Genomic DNA, 27662 nt, shown 5'->3' on the forward strand with positions numbered 1-27662 from the left:
GATGAAAGCCCACCAAAAGGTACCGCTGACCCATCAGCTCAGTGCAGCTGCATAAAGTAAGCCCCAAGCGAGACCAGCAGAAAAACTTATTAGCCAACCCACAGAACCGTAACAAATAATAAATTGTTACTATTTCGGACCACTAAGTTTTAGGGTGTTTTATTACGAAGCAAAGGTGACGTAAAGCTATCTCTATCTTTAAAAAATGCAATCCAATCTAGAGTCGCAAAATCTGATTCACATCTGAATTGTCAGTCACTCGGGGATAGGTGATAGCAAGAAGCAGAGTGTTCGCGGAGCCTGGGTGGCTCAGGCGGTTAAGGTTAAGCGTCTGCCTTAGGCTCAGGTCATGATCCTAGGACTCCGGGACCCAGTCCCACATGGGGCTCCCTGCTTGGCGGGAAGTCTGCTTTTCCCTCTGCCCCTCCTCTCTGCTCGTGCCCTCTCCCTCTCTCTATCTCTCTCTCAAATAAATAAATAAAATCTTAAAAAGAGAAAAGCAGCAGAACGTTCGGTAGGATTATTGCACATGGCAGAGATGCGTATCCCCACCCCCCCCACAAACCCTCTGACTTTCATTGTAGGTAAGTAATTATTACCTCTTGGCTCCCTCCCTCCCTCCTTCCTCTGTAAGCTGAACAATGTTAGCTGTCTCACAAAGTCTGCATTCTTTGGACAAAGTACACATTTAAGTGGTTCTGGGGGAAAGGCTCATGTTTGACAAGCCACTGACCATCAAAAGCCAACCATCTCGGACCTAATGTCATTAAAATAACACTTCAGTGGGAGCAGAGAGCTGCTTTTTATTTGATTATATAATGATAGTGCTCTTTCTTTTGGGTTGATAGAAGGAAAAAAGACTTACAGTCGAAAGGATGCCTGATTTATAGCCCCTAAAATTCTAAGCAACTGATCCGATGAACAGAGCCTTGAGGGCAGGGACCAAAGGACTAAGACGCACTGATAATTGGGGCTTCCTGCCGCTCAAACAGGGGACTGACAAAGTTCACACCGCCAATCCCAGGGCTGCTGTTCCTTTGGCCCTCGGTCACAGAACGCTCTGGTCTTCCTCCTCAGCGCTGCTTAGCAACACCAGCTCAGGGTGAAGCTGACATGTCCCTGGGAAAAAATGGCTCATTCGGACCTTCCTGGAATTGGCAATCCGCTCAGTATGGGCTAACTTCTTTGCCCTAAAGGGATTACTGTGCTTAGTACAGTTTCATTTTATTTATGGACTGACCTCTTCCTAAAGCTCCTCATGTGAAGAGGAAAATTAGAGCTTCACAATCCAAACATTCCATATATTAAAGATATGTACAAATAATCCTAACCTTCGTTTCCAGTCTCTCGTTCTTACTAGCAAGGGAGAGTCCTTCTCTTATGAACACAGTGAGGAATGTCACAGCCTGCCCAAGCTCATCCTTTTTATAGTCTCAGCAGAGAGCATTTGCTATTTCAGTTGATCCTAAAAAGCAGTGCATTCATCATGAAAAATCGGAGGGAAGCTCAGCGAACTAGAGCAGCAAACAGCATCTGTTACCACATAAAATCAGCTCAGATACAGTAAAGATATTGTTTACTTTCCAGATTCTCTTGAGACCTCTGCACCATGTGGTTTCCTGACTGTAGGAATATCCATCGTTGATGGAAAATTCTAGGACAGCACAGAGCAGCAGTGGGAGCATAACTGTATCTCAGTGACCCTCCATAATGCCATGGAGGTGATTTCTTGCTAAGAAATAGTCCTTTTGTAATCTGCCAAGCTAGGAAGCTCTGCAGCTGGCCACTAATGCATCTCTTTGGCAATGACGTTGTAACGACTTTTTCTTTTTTTTTAAGTAGGTTCCATACCCAGCAAGGAGCCCAACACAGGGCTTGAACTCGTGACCCTGAGATCACGACCTGATTTGAGATCAAGAGTCAGATGCGCAACCCACTGAACCACCCAGGCGCCCTTGACTTTGTAATGTCTTCCTGGCTCCCGGGGCATGTCTCTCGACCTGATGCTAAAACTCCCCTCAAACCAGGCCATCTTGGTCTGCTGACTTCACGAAATGGTCTCCAAAGTAATGGTTTGGGGTATTCCAACGAGACTGATATTTGCAATTTTACTCCCCAATTTTTAAAATTGTCAAGTGAGGTACACCTGCTTAGCTTCTGGGCTGTCTCATTTCTTCATCCCCTCACTCATTCATTCATTCATGAGGCGCCACTGTACATGGATTTCTGTGAGAGGCTACTGAGGAAATGAAAGGCGTATGTTTTGGCCCGACCAAAGCTTACAGTCTAAGTGGCCAGTCAGCATGCCTCTGAAGTGAAAAAAGGACAAAGACAATTTTTAGGAAAGCAATAATGACATGATAGGGGCGGGCTTTTTCCTTCACCTTCACCATCTTCCTCGCCTTACCTTGCTCTGATGGGCTGAGATCCTAGTCTGGGTCCCAGAGCACTACCATTTCCAGGGGAATTCTTTCTGGCCAACGCTGGGGATATAGAAGTTGTTCTTTGAGGCACCTGAAAGAAAAACCAGAAATCAGAAATATTTTCCATAAGCTAGCTCCCATAAGCTCCGACCTGAAAAGCAGCCTCCTCCTTCCCTAAAATTCACCAGGAGTTACAGAAACTATCCGAAACAGGAAAGACATAGTGTTCATTTTTCAAAGAAATATTTAACTCCCTAAACAAAACCACGCAGAAGGCACTGAGGCACATTCCGCGATCATGAAGGCCGATGGTCTTTACTCTTAAAAACAAATGAAAAAAGCAGACCAAGCTGATTATTTTGGTTCACTGAGCTAAAACAGTTGACCCCCTTTGCTTGTGTAAGGGAGGTGGATACCAGAAATTTCTTTGGGGTACCATTAACTCAGCTGATCATTGGAAATTGCATCAGGTGAGAGTCATGCAGATAAGCTGAGCTCCACCCCAACTGATAAACAGATAAGGAGATGATGAAATCTGGTGAGAAACGAGGCTATCAGGCTAGAATTTGGGACAGAAGCCACATGCCTGGGAGCTCGGAGAAACTACTGCAAGGGATCTTAAGTGTCCTCACTTCCTAATCAACTTGCAGTCATTAACTAAAAACAAGCATCCCCCAAACACTGCGCTTCGGAAGGTCAATTTGCAAATGTAATGCAAAACAGGATTAATCTTGAAAATACCGGCAGGGTCTTCAAAAAGGCTAGGTGCACACCATCAGGCACGCTGTAGGAAAATACATCATTATTAGCTTATCTGACAAGGGTGTAAGGTGGAACTCAAGTATGCCTCACTTTATTAAACATTTTTCGTGAAATCAAATGTTGAAAGTGTACTACAGGGGTCCAACATGAGGAAAGAGAGTAATACTTTATAAAAGTGACCAGGAAATGGAAATGTAGATATCTCATGATAACTGGTTGGGTTAAACATTTGTCGGGTGCTTCAATTTTCATTCATTTCTTGGGGCTCTTTTAAAGTGGGTTTTGTGTTTTATACCAGATATTTTAAAAATGTGCTTTGCTATAATAATATTATTTAATATGTTAAGTGATATTTAACATTCATATCAATTGTACTGGTTATTATAATACATTTAAAGACAAAGACCTAGAAAGATGAGTCCAGTGAAGATAAACAGAATGTCCGAATCAGGGCTCCTACCTGCTCAATTTAAATACTCCTTTTTTCCTTTTGTAAACTTAAATAGTTGTAGAGAAGAAAGAGTCTAACAAATTATTAAAACCTAAAATCTTTGTATGGATGTCAAATTTTCTCCCAGAGTTAGAAATGTATGCCTGCATGTTTTCAGAGAGTTGACCAATAATGTCCATTTTCAGTTTTCCCAGCTCTCACGCCGCTACCCTGCCCATCTGATCTTTGACACTGAACTTTGCTCCCTAACTAACCTTTTCTGATGGCATCCCTGCTTCCACAAAAGGAAAGCATCAACAAAAAAGTCATAATCAGCTATTTTCATCTCCCAAATCATGGAAATCCTGCTATAATACCCTTTTCAGTGAAACAGGAGGAAAAATATTTGAAAAACATTGGGTAAAAACTATTCTTTTTTTTTCCTGGAGTCAACAATGGCATTGATCTCTGGAAATCGCGGGACATTCCATTTGTCAAAGCTCCTATAGTAAGCTCAGGAGAAAGGGCAATCTTGAATCAGGAAGAATGTAATGCAAAAATTTTTCTAGTATTTTGAACTACTTCCAGGATGTCTGCAGCGAGATGCATGGCCACATTTCACGACAACTTTTGGAATGAGTAACAACGGGTATAGGTAAAAACAACAACAACAACAAAAGAAACCAGCTCCAGGATTATTCTGTCCAGTGGATGGCTAGTCAATTCACCCTACAGTTTTTTGCTCAGGAGTCAAATTATGACCTGGGTTAGAAGGAGGTTTCCTCAAAACAGAGACAATTTTAAGAGCGGTACTATCTTCTGAACACCTGTAATCTGGTTTCACTTTGTGTTATTAAAAGTAGGAATAGGGGCGCCAGGGTGGCACAGCAGTTAAGCGTCTGCCTTCGGCTCAGGGCGTGATCCCGGCGTTATGGGATGGAACCCCACGTCAGGCTCTTCCGCTATGAGCCTGTTTCTTCCTCTCCCACTCCCCCTGCTTGTGTTCCCTCTCTCGCTGGCTGTCTCTATCTCTGTCGAGTAAATAAATAAAATCTTTTTAAAAAAAAAAAGTAGGAATAAATGCTAAGTGAAATAAGTCAAGCAGAGAAAGACAACTATCATATGGTTTCTCTCATCTATGGAACATAAGAAGTAGGAAGATCGGTAGGGGAAGAAAGGGATAAAGAAAGGGGGGGTAATCAGAAGGGGGAATGAAGCATGAGAGACTATGGACTCTGAGAAACAAACTGAGGGCTTCAGAGGGGAGGGGGGTGGGGGAATGGGATAGACCGGTGATGGGTAGTAAGGAGGGCACGTATTGCATGGTGCACTGGGTGTTATACACAACTAATGAATCATCAAACTTTACATCAAAAACCAGGGATGTACTGTATGGTGACTAACATAATATAATAAAAAAATTTAAAAAAAAGTAGGAATAAATCAATTTTCTGCTTTTTGTCTGGAAGTTTTCAATTTATCTAGACGTAGATTCTGTGACTGATGAAAATATCCATTATTCCACTTCTCTCTCTCTCCTTTTTAAGTAAGCTATATGCCCAACATGGGGCTTGGACTCATGACCCTGAGATCAAGAGTCACATGCTCTACCGACTGAGCCAGCCAGGCACCCCCATTATTCTGTTTCTTAACACAGATAGTAAAATAATAGTTTGGAATGCTTGAGGCTGGGGCGCCTGGGTGGCTCAGTCGTTAAGCGTCTGCCTTCGGCTCAGGGCGTGATCCCCGCGTTCTGGGATCCAGCCCCGCATCAGGCTCCTCTGCTAGGAGCCTGCTTCTTCCTCTCCCACTCCCCCTGCTTGTGTTCCCTCTCTTGCTGGCTGTCTCTCTCTCTGTCAAATAAATAAATAAAATCTTAAAAAAAAAAAAAAAGGAATGCTTGAGGCTGAGAGTTCTAATTCTGGATACAGGATAGATGTTTCCAAGTCATTCAATCTACCCGAGCCTCTATTTCTTGGGAGAATGAAGGTCAGGAGTGATAAACGACAATCCAAGTCTTAGCTTGGGAATGAAGAGGAAAACAAGCATGGGAAGGGGCGCTGCTTTGGCATTCTCATGCTCCTCATTACTATAACAGGTCTGGAATAGAGGTAATACTAATAATAAACTATGATGATGATGACAGTGGCGGTGATAAAAGCAGGCCAGCCTATTACCTTTGGTGGAATGTCTTCTTCCTGTCGTAACCAAGAGCTTCGGTCAAACTTCTCAATGCGAGTGGGGAGAGGAGGGTTTTCAGAGGTGGGATCCGAGTTCTGGCGCGGCATCTCAACGCGGTGAGAGGTCACGTTCAGAGCCTCCTGAAACCCAGAGAGGCCCTTGGTGGGCTGCTCGTGCACTGACTGGGAAGCGGTCAAGGCAGGTCCCTGGGATTTTACAGCTACCAGGTGTGGAATCTAAACATCAAACCAACAGTAGAGCAATATTATTAGAAGAAAGAGCCGATCAGCCAGTACCGCATTCAGTGGAAGGGAAAATACCATTTTAGAGCATAAGATAAGAACGGAAGGACCTGGAGCCCATCACAGCTGTCTCCAGCATGCTTTTAGAAGCTCTTCCAAATTTCCCAGTTACAGCCATGTGTAGGGCTGACCGAGGGCGTCTGGCCAAGATTAAGTGATTTACTCGGGACGGCTAAAAAGTCAATGAAATAGGTGTGATGATAATAATAGCAATTTTCAGTGGCCATTTACTGGCCAGCAGTATAATATATTTACAAGCACTTCTAATATTATAAACGTCCTCCTTCAAACCCCTTAACTTTGACTTTAGAGAGTGCTATTGCTCTGTAAAACAAGAATTGCTCTGGTCATCTGACTTCTTGTGAACTCACTAAATCCACCTGGAGGTGGATACAATCATTTTCACCCTTTTTCACGTGAGACTGGAAGGTCTGGAGAAGTTAAGTAACAACCTGGATTGCACAGCTGATATGTGCCAGAGCCCGGACTAGAACCCTCGCTCACCTCCTGGTCCATTCACCTAGCTCTATGCTCTTCTGCTTTCTGGCGAGCTCTTACCACCCATGATCTTACATATCTTTCCACACCAGGATATTTCCTTTCGAGGTGTAAGCCCCGTAATTTGGCATGCACTGATATTGTTCATGCAGGGAAGACATGCTGTCTTTGGATAGAAATGTGGCTCTTTAAGACAAATCACTAAAATCAAGAGTTCAGAGGGCTCTTGGTCATTAGCTCTGCTCACACTTTATTGGTGTGACCGTAACTGTCTCCTCCTCCACTAGGAAGGTAAACTCCCTGGAGATGGGAGCCATGTCTGGCATGGGAGCCCTCAGTCCACACTGTGCCTGGCATGTGGAATGTGGTCCATAAATCTTGGCTGGGGAAACATCTAGAGTCCTTTCTAAATTAAACCGTTAAGTCGATAAACACTAATCTTATATCTGCTTTGTGCAAGGGACCTATCAGACTCTCTTGGGTCTGAAATTTCAATGCCAGACCACTGGGGACCATTTGTTTTCATGGCCCTCTTCCGCCAGCCTGGCCCTGTTCCTTTTGCCCTTCAGGTCCTATCCCTGGAGCAGCCCTGCCCTTGCTTCTTCAGACCCTCTTGGGTCTGAAATCTGAAATGTTATTAATTATAGTTCAGAGAAAATCCTCAAGGTCTAGTTCAGGTGAATGTTATGCTTCAACCAGAAAACAACTGTAACCAATCAAATTTTTATTAATGTTAATTACCATGAATATAATAATATTAAAATAAGGCATTGATTTTTAAAATATAGCACAAAATACAAACCTATTTTAAAAGAGTTTTCAAAGAAATTTGGGTGAAACCAGCTGCATCATTACCTTTATTTTTCATAAAATTCCATACTTTATTTCACTTCCTATTTCACTTTTAGTATTTATAATTTAAGTCCTCTAAAACCTCTAGAAACTTGTCCTGGAGTGGAGTAATTTTTTCTTTTTTAAATAGCTTACAGCAGTGACTCTCGAGTCCTAGAGTGCATCAGGGGTACCCAGAGGGCTTGCTAAACCGCAGACCGCCAGAGCCCCGCAGACGGGCTTATCAGCTGAGGCGGACCCAAGAAACTGCATTTCTACCAAGTTCCCAGGTGACGCTGATGCTAATGGTCCAGTGACCACCCTTTGGAAACCACTGACTTAGAAGACACAGTTTCATCTAAGATCATTTAATTTTTCTGGTTAAAGACCATACCCAAATCCCAGTGAACAAAAGATAATATAATAGCTTATACACGACTAATATCTATACAAATGTTGGCTTGACAATTATAACTAAACGGATGCTTCTTGCTACCTTGCAGATACTCCCATGGGTCTCCAGAGAGGCCAGTTTACCAAGAAGTGACCTTGCAGTTGGCTCAAAATTAAGAAGGTGCTTTTTTTTCCCCTCACCCCTTCAAATCCAGTGGGGTCTCCTCTATCACTATAATTCTGTATTAAGGGCCATTGTCAGACTGGCCCTGTGTATGAATCCGAGTTACAATCCCCTGTTCTTTCAGTAGACTTAATTGCACACCCTGTTGAGATGGCCGATGGAACAAAGGGGAACAGGTACCTGGGGATCGACTGGTCTGAGCATGGGGGGCGTCCGAGCAGGCTGAACCCCACTGATACTGAAGGACTCCGACCTTGGGGGCAGGTTGGGGTCAGATATCCTGTTGGCAACCTTGTGAGGCATGGCCGGCGAACTCTGCCGGTTGAGCCTTGACCGCTCTTCTACCTAGAACAGGAAAAAAAAAAAAGGTGCTTCAGTGGATAGATGGATAGAAGCTGATTTACTGCCTCGAAAGGATTATCTGTAGTCACCTGCACAGCCATTTTTGTGTCCCTCTGATCAATTCAGCTTAAGGGGCCCAAACTCTCCATACTTGCTCTTCATGGAGAACTCTGGAAAAAGCTCCTTTCTGTCAGAGTAAACACTAGCTCAAAAAATGCAGAACACGTAAGCCATCACCCTTCTGGTCCCCAGTATCTTGTGCTACGTCAGTTAGCTGGGAATTTGGGACCTGCTTAAGAGTTTACCTTGTACTGATTGGAGATTATCTTACTGAGATCGGTCACAAAGCCATGGAGTCAGTGAGGGAGACGGAGGGAACTGGGGTGGGCACTGAGACTGCTGGCAGAAAGCAGAAAACTGCTCGGAGCTGACTCATGGGACAGGGGAGGGAAGACCACTCACCCTGTGTTTCCTCACAGGCCCTACTGTTCCAGGCACTGTCTTAATGAGCTGGCCGGCCTTTAGCAGATGTCCTGTACTGTTTTTCCCCTCTCTTCAGGACCCTTTCTTTTCACTTGTCTCCCTGCTCCCTAATATGCGTCTTTCCATTTCCAGCCTGGACTCCACTGCCTCACTCTCCCCCCTTCTCCCTCTTTGTCCCTGTGTGCCATTGTTCTTGCTTCTCCCCCTCTTCTCTCCCCACCTCCAACCCTCTCTCTTCTGGGGCCACTTCACTTCGCTTGCCATCCCCTTTCTTGCTGAGTCTGTCTCAGCCCAGAACAGGTAACTGGTCAGAAAGGTTCCACAGGAAAGGCTCACAGTTCCAGGGAATGCCCTTTCTATGGGGAAGATGCCCCTCAGTTCGTGTCTGCAGCACACAGGCCGTCACAGAGCCTATTTCCAAGAGGAAATTTAGATAAACAAGATGTACACTGCAAGGTATGATTTAATCTTTGACAACTTCAAGAGGTCTAGGACTTTTCTTACAGATCCATCTCATCCTGCCCTTTAATTCTTTCAGGTCAGTTTGGCAGCTGTATTTTCCAAACCTGCTGGCAGCCCAGCCAGCTCCTGGGTGACTGATGTTTCTTCAGTGTGAGCCTGAAGTCCCTTCTGCTGACTCACTGATGAGCGTTCCAAGTGCCCGGCCCGGAACCCACATGCAGCTAAGACATATCTGTTTGCAGCTCTGTATTCATTGCACTGCCTGGTTTGAAATAAAAATTCAAAAGAGCTATTCTTTCCCATCCTTCCTATTTCATTTTGAATCTTTCTAGAGGCAGACTCAGTCTCATATACAGAGTAAGTCTGTTTTTAAGCCTTCGTATTTGCAAACATGTTAACGTAATAAGGGACGCTGCAGAACAGAAAACCGCCCCCACACTTCTACTCCGGGGTAACTCAACATCTCCTGTCCCGCCATGGCTGTGCAGGGTACGTACAATTGCCAACCCGGCTGACTTTGCTTTTGAAGCTCCATGTCCCGGCTTACCACACACCAAACAGGGTTAGCTACCACGAGCCAGATCTACACACCAGACCATGCATACTTTGTGTACGTGTGTGGACAAAGTATTACATCAGCCGGAATTATCTGGCTATTGCACGGAGCAAAAGAAAAGAATAAAGCCAGTTTTGAGCTGAGACCAGAAAGAAGAGACAGTCCCACAAAGACAGTGGTAGATCAACGGAGACCAAGCCATGCAATGTACTGCTTTTCTAAATACCAGACTCCTTGGAAAGGAAGTGACTATTTCCAGACCGCTGGAATTGGTCAAATATTAGCCATTTTCTTATTTCGACGGAAGATCATTAATAGATAAATCACATATACGAGCCCCCCCTCACCATCCAAACGCCCACAGTCCAAGCCGTTTGCTATCTGAGCTAAAGGAACCCAAGAGATTCAGACACATTTTCAGATAAATACCTGGCTATCCAAACCATAGCCACCTGTTACCCAACAGTCAGGAACCAAATATATTCAGAGTGGAGAATACTTGTCATTATTTTTTTAAGCTATAAAATACTCTCAGTTTTAAACATATACTTAGAGACAGCACATTAAGAACAGCACTAGAAAAAGTCTGCCTTGAGGGGATGGAGTCGAAAAAGACTCCATCTTGAGCAAAGAAACCACTTTTGGCAACAGCCAGCAGCAAGGTTCCAGTGAAGGAGGTATTCTTACCACAGGCCACACGGGCTTGAGAGCTGTCATGGGAAAGGAACAGGGCAGAAAAGTGAGGGGCTGACTTTCACAGGCAGGTAATGGGTTCAATTAGTTGTGAATAACTATTACTAATATACTTCTAGTAAAGTTTCCTATGCCTTCTGTCAGTTGGCTTCCATACTAAAACTTACCATTTGTGTGTGTCAGGCTGTACCACTCTAAAATATATGGTATAAATAATCTACTGTTACACTTTGCAAATTATTTCAGGATGATTCAATTTGGTGATATCTCCTGGGTTGGAGCTTGTCCAAGGAAGTCTGAAAATCTATGAGAAAGGTGTAATAAAGAGCTATCTGGCTATAGACTTTGTCTGAAGAGAACCTTGTCCTAAAGTTTTTAGGAAGAGAACTCTGCCTGCTGCTTTTGCACCAAAGCAACAGCATGAAGACTGGAGCAAAGGTATCAAATCAGACATCCTACTATCAGACAAACAAAGGAGAAGCCGGGCGGTGTATCTAGGCTCATCCTATGTCAGACAAACAAAGGAGGAGCCGGGCGGTGTATCCAGGCTCAGGCCCCTTCTGATGATTTGGATACTGGGCAAAGGCCTGTCTCCTGATTCACCAAATCTTATTCCTACTAATTGAAAAGGAGATGGATATGTGAGTGAGACAAAAAAAAAAAAAAAAAAAAAGAAAGAAAGAAAGAAAGAAAGTGGTTTTTTCACCGAGAATAAGGATATATGTGATTAAACACTGGGGTACAATGAAGATATGTTTCCATCTGCTGTGCATGATACTAAAAATAAATCCATTAGCCGAGCCTCTGCTCCAACCTCCTGCTCCAAGGAGATGTAAAATGTCAGAAGTACCACCAAAAAAGAATGTTCTAGTAGCAACAGACATAGAGTGTTAAGGTGCTGGACCATGAGAACAAAAGATATCTGTTACGAAGGATTTCATACTCGAAGGGCTTGTCAGTGAATATAGAGAACAAGATTAGGAGAGACTGATCAGTTTTAGGACAAAAGCAAATTTTTTTTCTTATTCAAAAGATCGTTTTAACATCAAAACAAAAATTTGGAGAGGTTTATATCACTTCTGCAGAAATGCTTTCCTATGTGCTGCAGCATTACAGGGAGAAAAAAAAAAAACCATAATTGTGGTCTCAGAAATAAAATTCTGCTCCAGGCATGGCTGTGTTGTCCATTGGGTTCTATAGACGTGATGTCTGAGGCCTCTGAGATGCATAAAGCTATATAAACACAGAGGACCTGAAAATAAATTTGTTGATTTCAGGATTTCAAAAAATTTCTCAACATAAATAAAAATATGTTTAAACATGTATAAAAGGAAACATATCAATGTCTATTGTTAAATTAGTTTGTACGTTGACAACAATTCATAGCTTACAATGTCTCACTTAGCAACAATGAGTGATAGCTGCCGGGAGAAAAAGATTTCAAAACAAAATTATAGCAGTAATTTTTTAGATGTTGACAGCAAAATATATTTACAATGTCATATGGGTGCATTTTTATAATATTTTATATGATGCGGCATCCGTGGAGTCTATAAAGGTCTAGAATGCCTTACTTAAAAGCTTATTTATACATGGTGAACTAAACACAATCCTATGGGAATTCCTTTTTTTCCCCCAACTGAACAACTGATGTTTTTGTTTTTATTGGCAATGTCGGAGAAAGAGAAAGAAGTCAACAAATAACCTTTAAGTGCTCATTAGATACTTTAGGACCCTGCATTCACTGGTCACATAAAGAGTTGAGTCATATTGTCCTTTGGCAAAACCACAGGAGCAGATGGTGACTGAACAAGATTGGGGATATCCCTTCTCTGAGGCACCTCTGAGAGCAGGGGAGACTCTCATTCATGTGAAATGCTTAAATGGAGTCTCATCTGAAGACAAAAGCCTGACTACTTGTCCAATATCCACTCTTAACCAATGACTCCAGAGAAGAGTATAGGTCTTCATGGGGATGGAGCATGTAACTTAAACATAATAAGGTGATACTTCCGCAAGTGGAGATGGGAAATGAAGACGTGTGTATGTATCCCTCGGGAAATGTGGGTTGGGGAGATGGGGCTGCATGAGGACTGCCCTTGTGAAATCCAAACCAGAAACAAGAGGCAAAACACTGATTCCTTGTGGGTGACAGTGGCCTTGGAAACAAAATATGACTGTGCTGAAGACTAGATTTTATGTATATCTGCATAGTGCCTATTGTTTCAATGGCACATTCACAGACACGATGGCCCAGGGGCATTCCCGAAAGAAGGGAGTGTAAGTAGGGAAGCTCCGCCTCAGAAAAGCGACAAGACTCTTCCCAGGTCACTCAGCCAGGGGGTGGAAGAACTTGAACTCAAACTCCTTACTACTTTCACGGTCTCTCTTAGGCCAGATCGTAAGCGAAGTAGAAACTGAGGAAAGAAGGAAGCAGAGCTGTACACTCTCTAAGTGGTAATTTGGGACCTCATATATAAAATGACTCATATAAAAAGGGGAAAAAAAAAACATCAGTGTAGAGTAGGGGAAACCAAGTGGAGAAGTTCTTACATACAGGATTTCAGAGTCCAATGGGCTGACAAGATATAAAGAGACATCCTGGCCCATCGTTTGCCAAATAAAACCATGACCAGATGACTGAAATGCATCACGGAGTAAGAACATGATGGAGTGTTGAATTAAAATACAAACTCATACAGTATTCATGTAGAGAAAGCATTCTGTCACTGCTGTGTGTTGATGAAAATTTTAAAAAATATGGGGGGGGGTGCACACACAATTACTGCCAGGCCCAATCACATGCCATTTTAGGAAAGGAATCCTCCCTGTTATAAGCAAAGGTATTATAAGAAAAGGCATCTCCATCTTTCAAAAAGTGGCAATGAGAAAAAAAAAAAAAGACCTTCAAATTTTGCTGATGTTGAACAGAATATCATACTGATGTTTTTACAGAACAAATCTGACTTCCATCCCAATCCAGAACTAGCTGCGAATTTGCAAGGGGTGAAAATGCCACCACCTCTCCTTTTAATAGAGACAGGAATGCTTCTCTCTGGTCGAAATCTGAAAATCCCAGTTGAAGTGACCATCGGGACAGATAGAATACTCTGTAAAAGGAGAAAGGGAAGCCCTCGACAAGATTTGCAAATGACTGAGTATTTTCATTTCTTCTTATTACACCCAATAAATTAATGAGAAAGCTAACGTGAAATGAGGTGATGACTTACGTTTTACAAAATGAAGCAACACAATCACCGAGGGTGAGGCATTATAACATTACACCAGCTAACGAAAAACTGTCGATTTGAAAAAAAGAAGAGAAATAAGGGGATGAAAAAGTAACCAAAGAGGGACAGACCAACCTGGGGAGTTGGTAGAGAGCTGAGTTAGAAGACAAATATGGTGCAAGTCACAGAGGCTGCCGGGGGGAAGACAGCTGGGGGGGGGGCTCTCAAGGGCACAGGGGGCAAAAAAGTTCTGGACCCTGCATCACAGGAGCCCGTGGCATGGACACAGCTGCCCATTCCTCCCTGGCAAGGATAATTTCCATTTTATACCCTGGTAGAGGATGCATTTGAAAAAGAGAGGATACCTTTTATTCTAACTCCTAAAGACAGCTTGACTCAGGTGCTTTTTCTTGGCTGATAATTAAGATACGACTGGGCTCGAAATTCTCTCCGTATCTAAAGTTTTGAAATGTGTTTTGCCGTCTAGCTACTTCCAGCTCCATCTACCTCACCACTATAGGGAAAGAAACCCTTAAGTAATGCTCGAAAAGTGCATACATTGCTACGAGAAGCATTAAAAAGTCAAGAAGATAAGGATCCTCACACCCAGTTTTATTCCCATTTTAAGAAGTGGGTGTTAAGAAAATGATGAATCAAACCAAAGCAGACAATTATTTGTTCTTATTTGTACACGAGTCACCCCGATCCCAAATTTAGCACCGTCACTCATTCCATGATCTAAATGTTTCATCTCTCTTCTAAAATACGAACACCCACTCTAAGACTTGGGAACTGCTTCATGAATAGATTGGTTAGTTGGAAGCCGGATTACGTTAACCACACCCAGGAGGATAGGACTAAATATGAATCGCAAAAGAATGTTCCCACATATGTCTAGAACTGCATGAAGCCCAAAGAAGAATGCCAGCTGCTAGGAAGCCAGGGACCTTGGAAGATGTCACCCACCAGAGGTGGCCCAGCTTTATGACGGCCGGGGAACCTCACATCGGGAGTGCTTGCTGACACAGCTGGGTTGCTTGCACACCCAACTGCTGTGTTTCTTTCACTGCTAGGAGCCTGGCCAGGAAGCATAGGGGAATTAGAAGGTCTGGAAAACCACTTTGCTGACATCTGCAAAGATTGGCCCCCAGGAATGCCATGGCTTCTGAAAGCTCGGGAACCGTGAACTAGTTCTGAACAGAGAGGATAGGCCAGGAAACTCAGCGAGGAGGACAAAGAGTAACTAGATAACAATGGAGTCACGGTGATGAAGTTCACATCAGAACGTGCTGGGTAGAGGCGGAAGGAAGGACGTGGGAACTGCTCCAGGCTTTTCCCCCTTTTCTGGTACATTTGCACATAAGAGAGCTGCACAGGGGAGAGAAGGAATTCTGGGATGCTTTGCAAAGAACCATGGTCTTCTCCAATGGGCTCTGTAGGTGTCCCTCTCCTAAACTTATGCTGGGGGCTGGGAACACGGAGGGCCATGTGGTCATGCATCAAGAAGAGGTCATTTAGCGATGCCGCACTCCTTAGAGGCATTGAGGTCCTTGGAAGGAGGCACACATTGATGCCCCTCCTACCCCGAGGTCCACAGGAGTCTCTACGGCCCTCCTTACTTGCAGTGATGGACACCTTGGGGCTTGTCGCTTTGAAGATGTTGGGAGAGGACACACAAATGACCTTAGATCCTAACTCTTGAGTTGAACTACATTCTTGGGAGCAAGATTGCCTTGGGGATCTCACTGCGGTCCTTGAGGCTTCCTGGGCCTTCAGATGCTCTTCAAGACCAACTCTAACAGGACAAGCCGGTCCGCCTCTGTTCCGTGAGTGATGCTCCAGAAGGAGTCTTGATCTGGAATCATTAATTTCTGCAGGTGCTACTGGCATTAGCTTAGCGGAGCCTAGTTTTTCAGCCTTCTGAACACCTGCCGTGATCGGGAGCTGTGAGCGTGGCTTAGCTGAGGGTTTCGACTTGGCAGGGCTAGAAAATGGTTTAGCAGAGGAGGAAGGTGGCACATCTCTGCCAGCCAGGACGCATGTCAGCTGCTGTCTAACAGCAGACTGAGTCTGCTGAGCTGGAAGAACAGGTGGGTTATTAAAGGGTCGGCGCTGTACCTGGGAGCAGGATCACAAAATTGAGTTACTGATCTCAGAGAAAGAGGCAGCTGTTACAGACATAGGTAAATACAAATCATCTTTATAGACTCTAAAGGAAAGTGATCAAAAACATTCTTCACGTGAAATCAAACGATTTTCTCTACAGATTCAGTTTTTTAAGTTTTTAGAAAGTTTGATCTTTGTAAAAATAGCACATGATCATTAGAGAAGATTTAAACAATATAACAGTACAAAAAAGTTTAAAGAAAACACCCTGCAGTTTCTACTGCCCTTAAGCAATCATCCTTAACATTAGGGCAACACCATTTCAAGCATTTTCTGTACATACACAAAAGAGAATAAAAAAATATAAAAAGATGGAAACATTTTTATAAAAATAGGATCTTATGTAGGAAATCTAGTTCTGGTAAGACTGTAGTCTAGATAACTTGAAATAAGCTCTAGCTATAAATACCTGAAGATACTAGAACAAAATGCAAAGTAACACAACCATCCTCCTAAATGACTAGCTACGCTCACAAGAAAATAAAGGAAATCACTGGGTGCCACAAACAATGACAGAACAGAAAAGGAGGCTGTTATGCTCACGAGCTGACACAGTGACTCTTGGGAGGGTGGTTCATCTTGGCCGACCTTGTTTCTTCGCTTTGCCCAGTTTGTTATCATCCTTTTATACCACCATCCAAATAGTTTTTAATTCGATTTTTAAAACAGCTCACCACAGAGCCAAGTTCTTGGAAAATCCGTCCTCACTCTAGTAGCTGAATTGCAAAAGAAATACAAATGACCTCTGATCCTGGAAGTGGTTACCACAACCGCAGGTCCGAGACCAACTGTGCGTCCATTCGTATCACACCAGAACAAGGGAGTGTCAGCGACAGTGCTAATGATCACTCTGAGCGTCTACGTATGGAAAGGAAATGATTTTGCCTAAAATTCCCTAAGTCTTTATTAAATCACATTCTTTCAGGGGGAAGTCACTAAAAATCCTCATGCCACAAACTCATTTGGACACCTATGAGAAAAATGATTTTTCTACTTCCTGCTATTGCTTACAAAAATCCCCTAAATCCATGATACCAAAGAAATCCCTGAAAAACAAAAACCACTAATGGATTAAGGTGCCTTGTCAATTCCCTACAGAAATAACATTCTGGCTCTTCCAAAAGCAAAGCATGCACTTCTTACGATGAATTATTTTCCAGTTGCGTAGCACTAGTTTAATCCTCTGCTTCTACTGGGTGAACTCACTGGGTGAACTCACTAGAGTCACCAGCCTGGGCAACAGGACATGGCTACGCTCAGTAGTGCACTTACCTCCTTGGCCCATGCTGGTTTCTCGCTAGGACTCATCCCTTCTTTGTAATGGTACAGCGGCTTCTTCTCCACAGGCCTCTGCTCCTGCCGCTGATGCTGGAGAGACACCAAGTAGTCTCTCTCTTGCTTTAGCTGTCTCTGTAGTCTTTCTGCTTGTCTCTGCTCTTCCAACTGTTTGCGCTTATATTCCTACCCAGACCAGAAAAGAGAAGCAAAGGAAAGGCCAAATCACCATATGGAAACCTCTGGCCGGCACTGCAGAAACATGCAATGGAGCCGGAAGAGATGATAACAGGAAAAGCGAACAGGACCACAGATGGCTGTCAGGGCATGCCACAGAGATAGGCTACGGCCGGGGCTTAGCATTTCCCAAAAACACTACTGCTTTAACGGCAATCCCTATAGACCACCACCCCTTGCAAAGTGACTTGTCCCTGACCGGAGACCAAGAAAGTAGCAATAATGAGGACATTTGGATGGTCAGCACACAACCCCACAAGGAGCCATCCGCTTCCCAGTTTAGCAATTAACCCATTCGAACATGTCCAGTTAAGTACAAAACTAAAGAAGTACAGATATTGCTCAAATCATCTTTTGTTTCACAAAACTTGGACCAAAAAAGGCCATTAGCAAGGGTATGCACAGCCCAAAAAATATCATAGTGCCGCTGAATAAGAAGTTCAAAAAATGTATCAAGCAGCTCATTTGGAGAGCAGGGCGATAATAATAAAAAAGTACTTCAAGAGGAAGCCGCATGAGCAGGGAACACAAAATGTTCCCATCGTAAGGGTAAAGCTAATAGTCTGCAAATGAAATATGACTGCAGAGCTGAGTGGGTTCTTACAGGAGAGGTGCATTTTGCTGTGATTGTACTCCAGCATGTTGCAAATGACCTTCAGAGTTACTCTGCAATAAACACAGTGGGTCTCGAAAACGGCCCAAACTTGTAATAAGCCTGGATTCATGCTCAAGTTTCACAGAGACGGAGTTACTAAAGAATGCATGACAAGGGTCTCCAATGTCTTAAGATGGCCAGCTAGGTCAGGAAATGTATTGGGTCTCCACAAGACTTTTGAGGTCCAACAGGCTTGGAGGATCCCCCCTCGTGGACTGGCAGGTTAGGGGGACATGCACGGAGACACACGCACACACAGAGGATGAACACAGAGCAGGTGGCTGGCCCTCGGCTTTCCCATTACCAGAAGTAGGGCTTGTTCATGCAGTAGCTGCTGCTGCAAGATCTCTAACTGTCTCTGCTCCTCCTCTAACTGTCGCCTGATGTACTCCTGGAGAGGCAGGCAGCAGAGCATTCAGAGGAACACAACGAGAGAAAGAGAGAGAAAAAGAACCGGTAATTTCTTTTAGGTGACAAGAGCTGCCAAGCAAAGTGTGGAAGGAAGGAGGGGAAACAAAAACAAAAACAAAACCAAAAAAATACCCAGACACCTCCTCACCACACAGGCAAAGTCCCGAAGCAAAAGCATTTCAATGCAGTCAAAAGCACAAGTCGTCCACCTGCAGCGACTGAGCGGCTCAGTGCTTCGCTGTGACTGCTCGGTTTTAATAAACCCAGCTACACTGTAAGCTTTTCATTGCAGGTACCCTCTTTCTGGCCCCCCGGAATTAACAATGCTATCAAGTTTGGAGGCTCCTGTGCAAGCAGCAGGAATAAAATAATCGTGGACCGCCAGCCTGCCCGGTCTTTGTAACGGAATCGCCCTGCAGAGCGCCACCGCGGGGTCCGAATGCGCTTCTAACGAGGACAGAGGGCCCTGCATCCGTGGCGCAGGCGTGGAGACCAGACACGGCAGGAGCAGAAGAGCCCTTCTCAAGCACTGAAAGACGACCACGTGGCTCAGGTATCATGCTTCGGTGCTACCTTCAAAGTAGATACCCAGGGTTGGGAGAACCCAGAGATCAAGGCATGTCAGGGGGCTTTGGCCTGGGCAGGAAGCGAGGCTCAACGAGTGGGCATTGCCAAGGCTGTGCGTTTGACTTCTTGAATAGGTGAGAATAGCAGCTTGAGAAAGTAGACACCGGCTTTCACTGAGCAGCCCTAAGAGAAGGTGACCCGCACCCCAGGGACGGACGGCTGGCTCTGGAGCTCCCTCTGGGGCCGTCTGCGCGCCCCGGGGCCCCGCTGTACCTGCTCGTGCTCCGCGCGCCGCCTCTCCTCCTCCCGGCGCATCTGCTCCTCGTAGTGTCGGCGCTGCTCGCGCTCCTGCTGCTTCCGCAGCTCCTTCTCCCGCCGTTGTTGCTGTGGGGCCACAAGCAGACAACCATGAAGGAAACGGGCCTGGTGCGGAGCTGCGCGGAAAGCTGCAGCGACGCGGCCCAACCGCAGACGCGCGCCCTCCTCCACAGGTGCCTACGTGCCCGAAGGCTCTTTCCGTCCTGTGCTTTCGGGGGACTTGCTGGTGAGGATGGCGGGATAGATTCAGTGTCACGCAAATACCCTGTGATTTCCCCAGCAAGTAGACTCCTCGGAAGTTCCTGTTACTCCTCCCAAGAAGTTCCTGTTAAGTGTATTCGCCCTATTGGCTGATGGTGGTACTTAGAACATATCATCGAACTGTTTATATGAGAGTCTATGGGTTTTAAAACATTTCCAATGCTCATGTCATTCACTCAACACCACCTAGGGCAAACATTTCATAGAGAAGAGAAAGCAAGATTCATAGAGATGAAGTGACATTTTCAAGGCTGCACAGTAATTAGTGGCTGAGAGTACAATAGAGATCATTGCCTCTGACCCCGTCCATTACCCTATCCGACACATCACGCTGCCTTTCTTTATCTTCTGGAGTATTCACTTGTAAGTGTCAATTTCAACTTCTCATTCAAGTAAGACCCTTAAACTCCTCATCACTATCTCATACAATCACCATGCCCCCAACAGTGGACAGTGTGGTAAGCACCTTTATCTTACTTAATCTTCACAAAAACCTGCTGACGTAGATATTATTATTATCCCCATTTTATATGAGAAAACTGAAGCACAGGGAGATTAAGCAATTCTTGAAGGCCATGCCCCAGTAAGTGGTGGAGCTCCATTCAAAGCTGGGCAATGCAACTCCACAGTCTGACCTCAGGCGTTACAGAAGACGAAGAGGCAACAGGAGTGATAGAAAGATCACAAACTAATCCAGCTCTTCATTATGCTCTCAGAAAAGGAGAACATCTTAGGAATAATTTCAGGATTCAATGTTTCTCAATGGGACAGTATCGTGCCCCAATCTCCGGAGCATGTGCAATGTACAGGACATGGGGGAGTTTCTCTGGTGGTCTCTATGATTAGAGGTCATGGCTGGCACTTAGTATGAGGGGCCAGGGATGCCGAACACCCCTTAACGCTCAGGACAGTCACACGTCACAAAGTGGTTTCCTATACCACAGGCCGTTAGCGCTCCTTCGGAGAAGCGCCGCAGCCCTTGGTGTCGGCACCCTGTGCTGGCGTTAGGATTTCTTCTTCCTCAAATATGAGGTTTTGGGGAACCTATTAGGGGGGTAAGTTCCCCTTTAACATTCTCAACAGCACTTTCCTGCCTCACGGAGAAAATACGAGTTATCTAAAACAGCATGGATTGTGACTAGATCACGCTGACAAGCTAGCTTTATGCAACCGGGGAAAGAGCCTTCTAGGACAAAAGCTCTCTGTCACAGCCCCACCGAAACCGAGCAGACATTCAGAAGTCCAAAGAAGCCTCTGAATGAGGAGGTCTCCCTAATGTGGCTCCCGCCTGCAATCTGCTGGACCCGCTGTCTTCCAATGACCCCTGAGGCTTGGAGCTAAGCTTCCAGATCCACAATTATGTGTCCCCCTTAGATTGTAGGTGACAGGAGCCACTGAAGGACTTCCTGCAGTCAATGCCATGACCAGACTTGCATTTTCAAGGTGCCTCCTGACAGCCATGGGAGGGGGCAAGACTAGAAGCTGAAGTGCAGTGCTAGGCCATTCTAGGGGTGCAGGCAGAAAATGACAGGGCACCAATGAGTTAAGCAGAGGCAGTGGGAGAGTCCAAGTACATAATTGCTGCTGAGAATGAAGACGCAGCCAAAAGGAAAACAGACTAAAAGCTATCCACGTTTCCAGCTCTTCTAACAGGACTGGAGTGGACGCCAACTTACAAGGAGAAATTAGAATGAGGCCCGAATCAAATAGACAGGATCTGGGGACTCTGGAGCTTGTGAGGGTGAGTCAAGTTCCTGGCCAAGGGGCAGAGCAGATGGTTTGAAAGAGAGGAGGAAAAGCAGGTTTAGGGAAAGGAACAAGGGGGAGTGGGGATGAGTCAAGCTCCAGACGTGTAATTATTTGTTTTACAGAAAAATAATACAGGAAGATGTGAGTAGAAAACATCATCAGAGGAACTGACTGAATAATTTGGATTACAGACCCAAAACAGAGATCTTTCCAACATTCAACCCAAGTGAATCAATGCCATCACAGAGGATGAAATAATTATGTGTATAGATCTGGCTCCTGGCCGGAACTAGCCCTACTTTAGCTAATATTTCAAGTTTTTTACTTCCACCATCGGTCTCTTTCTTGACCAAAATATATACATACATACATAAAAATAATCGGGGGGCCTGGGTGGCACAGCGGTTAAGCGTCTGCCTTCGGCTCAGGGCGTGATCCCGGCGTTATGGGATCGAGCCCCACATCAGGCTCCTCTGCTATGAGCCTGCTTCTTCCTCTCCCCCTCCCCCTGCTGTGTTCCCTCTCTCGCTGGCTGTCTGTCAAATAAATAAATAAAATCTTAAAAAATAATAATCAAGGCTTTTGAAGATGTAGCTGATCTTTATGTGAAGGATTTGTACATTTTCAACCCCTTTGCCGGGAATCAATACTGTTTTATAATCACATGCTGCTCAGGTCCTTGTGCAAGGTGTACACAGTATTGACTGCAACTCAGGAGGGTCTGTAGTTCCTGGGAAAGACACTCAGAAGTGACTAATAATTAATAATGATCTCACTCAGATCAGCTGCCGCTAACGCATGGAGGCATCTGCCAGGGCTTTGGCTCCCGTGGTGAGGTTGGAAAAATAAATCACTTCCCCAACCTTCGGAGGGCACCTTGCCAATTTCCAGCTGCTGTGTTTCAATGTCAATGTCTTTCCTGGAAAAATCTTTGCTCTCTTTCCTCCTGGGTGTGGAGCTGTTTGAGGGGACATACCAAAACATGTCAGAGAAAGACCAAGTCCCCGAGCTCAAGCAGACACCTCTACAAAGCTCTGATGACTCTTGCTAGAAGCAGCCCATTGAGATAAGGCCTATGTTTGATTCCTGCTGGACCTGCTGGACCCGCAGCCCCTCGTGTGGGGCTGGGCACCTGGCAGGGACACAGATTTGTTTGAACTGAACCAAGTAAGAAACTTGGGGCAAAAGAAGACAACACAATATCTTACATTTCTTTGAAAGCATTTTCTGTCTTCTCAATCCTTAGAGTTTATCTCACAGTGCCTTAAATTATGGTTATCTGAGTATGTCTTACCTACTCTACAATCTAGGTTGAAAGATATTTGTGGGCAGGGTCTCTGTTCCACTCTACTTTTTCTCTCACACTAAATCCCACTAAATCCCTAATACCATTGATACTTGTTGCACTCAATATGGTAAACTGGGTAGCAAGAGAAGAGGAGAAAGGCTGGCAGAGAGCCTCAGACCACCCCTCCACCCTTCTATGCCTTTCTCAGACAGCCCTTCTAGGCCTGAATGTTCTTTTATGCTGAGCATAGACAAGGCTTGAGAGTATTTTTCTAACCAGAGAGCCACCAATGACTAGCGTTGGCATGGCACCTATTTGCCATCTTAAAGAAAGGCGGGAAAATGGGGAATAAGAGTCTAAGCATTTCTAAATTTCATTTAAACTATGCATGCAGATGACAGTGGTCCTGTTGTCAAAAAAAAATGGCTGAAACCAACTATCCTAAAACTTTTGGCCAATGCCCACCTTTACCAAACTGCCTAGCAGTATGTTTTCATCTACATCTTCTTCACAAGTTGTATCATTTAAAATTAGATATTCAATGGGTTCTTATAAGTTTCTTAATTTTTTTTCCTGGTTGGGGGATGATCGATAATATCCACTCTGAAAATTTTCCAGGCTCCAATTACTATTGGCTTGCTCTATTGGAGTAGGTCACTGGGGTCTTCTTGCCCCTCTGTCTTCTGTGGATGTTCCCAAGGAATAATTTTGTTTAGAGCACTTTTGGTTCTCCCCTTGGGTGTTTCCCTCAGGCTACCTCCAGGTGGAGGCCTTGTGGATGTACTTCAAGTATGTGAACTGGTTAGTTTATCCAAATGAAATAATCCTGTTCCCTTGCTCAGGGGACTCTCAAAGGTTATATGTCTATCCCAAATTGATGATGCAGAATTTTGGCTCTTCAAATTCTTGCGGGAGACTATCACCTTAACTCTTAAGTATTCAATTTTTCTTAAAGTTGTAACAAATAATCCTCACGGCTGATTGTCACAAAAGCCTTGGTGTTGATCTTTCTTTCCTTTTGTTTCTTTCAAGGCTCCTTTTAGATGAGGTTTAACCAGCAGAAATGTGTGAACTCCACTGGGGTGCTCTGGCTCTCGTAGAAGTGACTTTGATGAACTGTCAGGCCATATGTTGCCCTTTACAATGTTAACAGGACTGCTGAATTGAGCTAAGCACTGTGTTTGTGGGAGGAACATCACCACACACATTATTCACAGTGCTATTCAACCACTGCTAGGCAAGTGTGCAGCTTTTCAGTTATCTCAGAACACTTGCCTGAGTAATAAAGTTACTCATATCCAATGGACAACATGAATCTCAAGCCACTTGAGTTTGCCTCTTTTCTTAGTTGCTGGGGCTCTCAGAGTCAGACGGTGGCCCCGTTCAGGCACCTGCACCAGGCATCGTGTTGGGCAGGCATTTTGTGAACTAACCCTACCCTGGCTTTGTCTTGTTTTCTTCTGCTGCTTTATAGTCCCTTCTCCTTAATTTTCTCTTTTTTTAAAATTTCTAATTGCTATATTCATCTTTGTAGGCCACCTTACATCCTCTTTTTTGGAATAAAGCAGAAGCACAAAGAAAGGTATACACAAACAAATGAACAAACAAATCTTGGCTCTCCACAGATTTTGAAACCTTAAACCCTCCTTGGAAAGACCAAAATGAGATGAACAAAAAATTGTAGGCTTGTAATTTGGGTCTTTAAGAAGGTGGCACCTCTGTTGATGTCACCTGAGCAAGTGGTTCAGGTTGTTTTTACAGCTGTGGGCGTCCGTTTGCTCTGATCCCACCATGCCCTCTCACTGAAGGGCTGTCTAAGTGAGCAGTGATGACCCATGTAGAACTGGCTGGGACTGAAAGAGAACACAGTCTCCTTTCTATCTAAAAGATCATGCCAGGCACCTGAGCCAATGTGGCGAAATGCAGCTCACCCATCATTCAAGGATGTGGAGTCTTTTGGGGAAAAGAAGTACAGGATATGTATGGCATTATTTTTACCTAAAAAAGTACTGCATCATAGATTATTCTAATTAGAGCCTCACGTTAGCTCTGTCAGGTGTGTGAGGCAAATGTCATTTTCTTTCTTTTCCTTTCCAGACTCTCAAGAAGGTTCATTGCTTTGTCAATGGCCGCGTGCTAGGTTAAGGGAAAATCACGAAATGAATACAAATCATCATATCTGGCACTGCCTATGGGGGTCAGGTATTTGCTTGGCTATTTCCATGCTTCAACTCATTTAATCTCACAATAGGACTACAGACTTTATTATTATTATTCCCATTTTACAGATAAGCAAATGGCAGCTTAAGAAGTAAACTGTTTCATGTCACTCAGCTGGAAAATGGTGGAGCTTGGAATCAAGCCCAGGTTGGTCCGACTCCACGCTCTTTCCACTCCATATCCTACCACTTCCCAGCTCCTGGAACCTGGAAGAGTATTCCAGCAATTGGAGACGTAATGGGAAGTACAGATTAGAGTGTGCAGGGAGTAACTGAGCAAAAGATACCTCGTCTATCCTACCGCCATCAGCATTTGCTTCAATATCCTTAAGAAATTCCAGATAGGACACTTGGCTCCTTTTTCTACTTTCTGAATGTTCAGGTTGAATTTGAATCTTGTTCTTATTACATTTGGGGCAGATTTGGGGCTCTGCGTCTATCTATCATATACATTACATTTCCCAACATACAGACTCAGAGGTAACACCTATGTTGGAGAATTAATATCCCATAGCTGCAGTGACATGTCACTGGGAGAGGAAGGGGAAGGTAAGAGAGACCCTAGGGCCTGGGGAAAGAACACTGGATCAGAAATAGTAAACCAAGTGCTGGTCCTGTTCTGCCACCAAAACCAACATGTGGACCAGAGTCTCAATAATTGTTTAACAAATGAGTGAACGTTACACGACCTTGAATAAGTCACCTTAACCCAACCTTCAGCACGGGAGCAGATTAGGTGATCTCACAGGTCTGTTCATCTGAGTCTAAGCAAGGGTGTGCTGGCAAAAATCTAATAATTCAGAACGAGAAGTGAAACAGAGCAGAAATTTGGTTTGCTCTTGGATAGCTCCACTTGCTTTTCAATCTGGGTGACCTCCTGGAAGTGGTGAGAGGGGACCCCATTGATTGAGGAAGACCTGAGTTGGCCTCCAGAAAACAGGCCAGCAGCTGACACAGGATGCAGTTGGGCTCCTTGGCAAGTACCTCAAACCATCCCCTCCACAAAGAAGCTCTGTTCAAAGAGACTCAGAATGAAAGGACCCAGTGTGGTCTTTCGATTTGACCACACAGTTCTGGACAAGCTTTACAAGCAGCTGTGAGGAGAGGTGTGCAAGCCTTTGGGCATTCTGTTCACCCATTTTAACGTTTGCTCACTTTTCAGTTTTGGAAAGACTGTGGCAAACCAACCACTCGCAGGGCAAGGGCACGATTCCTTGCAACTCACACTAGGATTCCAAACAAACACTAGGTGGTTCCTCCTGTGATGCCAGGCACCGGCCCGAGCCCTTCACTCGTATTAACGCACAAATTCTCACCACAACCCTGTGCGGCATGCACAGCTGTCACCACCCCCACCTGACAGACGAGGAAACCGTGGCGCACGCACACGTCCATATCTTGCCCAAGTTCACTCACCAAGTGCAAAGCCCGGATGATACTCTATGTCTGGCTCTTGAATGCTGTCACTATGGATTCAAAAGAAGCCAGTTGAAACACATACGCAAAGTGAAAGGTGTTGTCTTATGTTTTTGCAAGTGGCCATTTCCCCTTCCTTTCACCTTTTCCCTTCTTTTCATCTCACTTTTCAGAGAACGGACCAGATAGGCCTCATTCTTTACACTTGCTTTATACTACTAAAGTTAAGCCATCAAGCCTATCCATTCAGAGATTTCCAGGAAAATTAACTGCCTGAGTGAAGCTCTTCCTTTGGGCTCCTGGGCCAACTTTTGATCAGTAGGCAGCCCTATGGCCAAGCACCGTCTGAGTACCTGTGTGCTAAGCCACTTTTCATGCAAGCCGCACAAGGAATGAAAGTTCTAACCAGACTGAGCTAAGAGAAGGCTTAATGAAGAATTCTGGTCCTGTCTCTTTCTCCGGGTGCGATCACGCTCCTGATTATCTCCGGGCTGCAGTCTTACCCCAGGGGAGAGGGTACTGGGGTCTTCCTGGGCATCCTACAGGGAAGCCAGAATGACTTCCTGAGTACCTATGACTTCGTAGGTTAGGGTAAAAGTCAAGGGCAGTTGTAATTCCATATTCCTTCTGCCATCATTTGGAAGCCTTAAGAGGAGACTCTCAGATGGGGTCCTATGAAAACAAGCCCGTTATGGACCAGTTTATTAACATAATGTCCCCCATCTGGGATAGTACTGAAGCTGCTAAGTTGTATCATACACAGAAAGGCTGCAGGAACTGGTGACAGCCGGGGAAGAGCACTCTCATTGCCACAAACATTGCTGGGGCTGATGTGGAAGGTGATTCAAGTTTCCTTTGCCATAACTTGTGTTAACGCAGGACGATCACAAGGACTTGAATCAATAATAGGATAAATTTTCTAACATTAGGAGCTGCTCCAATACAGAATATGCTTCCTCAAGCCTCTAAGCATATAAGCAGAGATTATATGTGAAACAGGTTAAGTGACTACCTAAGGACTGTTGTCAAAGGGATTCCTGCTCTGAGAGAAGACATGGCTTAGACCACTTTTGGGGTCCCTTATGTTCCCCAGCCTCTATGATTCTACAACACTGCTCACTGAAGAAAACAAGAGGGGAAGTGAAAATAATTCAATCTAAAAGTCATGAGAAGTAATTCTTTCTGTGAAACTATTGTTGTCAAAGCTCTGTGGTTAGGGACAACCAAGAATATTGACTGTAAAGCGCAGAGATGCAGACCAGATGTGGTAACAGAGGTTCCACGAAGACTCTACATACTGGGAGGCAGGTCTGCAACGCCCATTCCATGC

The 27662-nt window shown here is 44.6% G+C and overlaps 1 protein-coding gene across 8 annotated transcripts in view; it reads right to left on the bottom strand.

Moving 5' to 3' along the window:
* The window catches only part of TNIK (TRAF2 and NCK interacting kinase), a 373645-nt gene that overhangs the window by 50277 nt on the left and 295706 nt on the right, over positions 1–27662 (bottom strand). For 5 of the 8 annotated variants that reach the window (XM_087861395.1, XM_087861390.1, XM_087861391.1 and 2 more), the window contains exons 13-18: positions 19355–19465; positions 18408–18494; positions 17209–17397; positions 8185–8349; positions 5793–6032; positions 2408–2514 (exon numbers count right to left, since the gene is read on the bottom strand). In XM_087861395.1, the coding sequence (XP_087717521.1) occupies positions 2408–2514; positions 5793–6032; positions 8185–8349; positions 17209–17397; positions 18408–18494; positions 19355–19465 (899 nt within the window). The remainder of the gene's footprint in view (positions 1–2407; positions 2515–5792; positions 6033–8184; positions 8350–17208; positions 17398–18407; positions 18495–19354; positions 19466–27662) is intronic. The other 3 variants (XM_087861392.1, XM_087861396.1, XM_087861394.1) reach the window with 1 other exon arrangement.

The sequence above is a fragment of the Ursus americanus genome, chromosome 4 (genome assembly GCF_024610735.1).
Source record: "Ursus americanus isolate L20-20 chromosome 4, mUrsAme1.1.p, whole genome shotgun sequence".
Taxonomy (NCBI): Eukaryota; Metazoa; Chordata; class Mammalia; order Carnivora; family Ursidae; genus Ursus; species Ursus americanus.